This window comes from Myotis brandtii, unplaced genomic scaffold, assembly GCF_000412655.1.
Source record: "Myotis brandtii unplaced genomic scaffold, ASM41265v1 scaffold952, whole genome shotgun sequence".
Classification (NCBI taxonomy): domain Eukaryota; kingdom Metazoa; phylum Chordata; class Mammalia; order Chiroptera; family Vespertilionidae; genus Myotis; species Myotis brandtii.
In genome coordinates, this window is record NW_005371930.1 from 501,365 (window position 1) to 501,714 (window position 350).

At 70.3% G+C, this 350-nt stretch overlaps 1 protein-coding gene across 1 annotated transcript in view; it reads right to left on the minus strand.

The window, feature by feature from the left end:
• GTSE1 (G-2 and S-phase expressed 1) overlaps nt 1–350 on the minus strand; it is an 18,015-nt gene that overhangs the window by 2,259 nt on the left and 15,406 nt on the right. Inside the window, exon 7 of the mRNA XM_014533164.1 lies at nt 212–350. Coding sequence (XP_014388650.1) covers nt 212–350 — 139 coding nt within the window. The remainder of the gene's footprint in view (nt 1–211) is intronic.

Genomic DNA, 350 nt, shown 5'->3' on the forward strand with positions numbered 1-350 from the left:
CCTCCCTGCAGCCTCCTCTCGCCTCCCTGCGGCCTCCTCTCGCCTCCCCGCGGCCTCATCTCACCTCCCTGGGGCCTCCTCTCACCTCCCTGGGGCCTCCTCTCACCTCCCTGCGGCCTCCTCTCACCTCCCCGCGGCCTCATCTCACCTCCCTGAGGCCTCCTCTCACCTCCCTGCAGCCTCCTCTCACCTCCCTGCAGCCTCCTCTTACCTCCCTGCAGACGTCCTCCGGGGCTCAGACGACAGTTGCCGAGTGGACACGCACAGGGGAGAAGCCAGGGTCCTGGGCACGGTGCTAGGGGTCACCAATGGGAGGCCAGAGAGCCGACGGCCGGCGGGCGTGGGCAGGC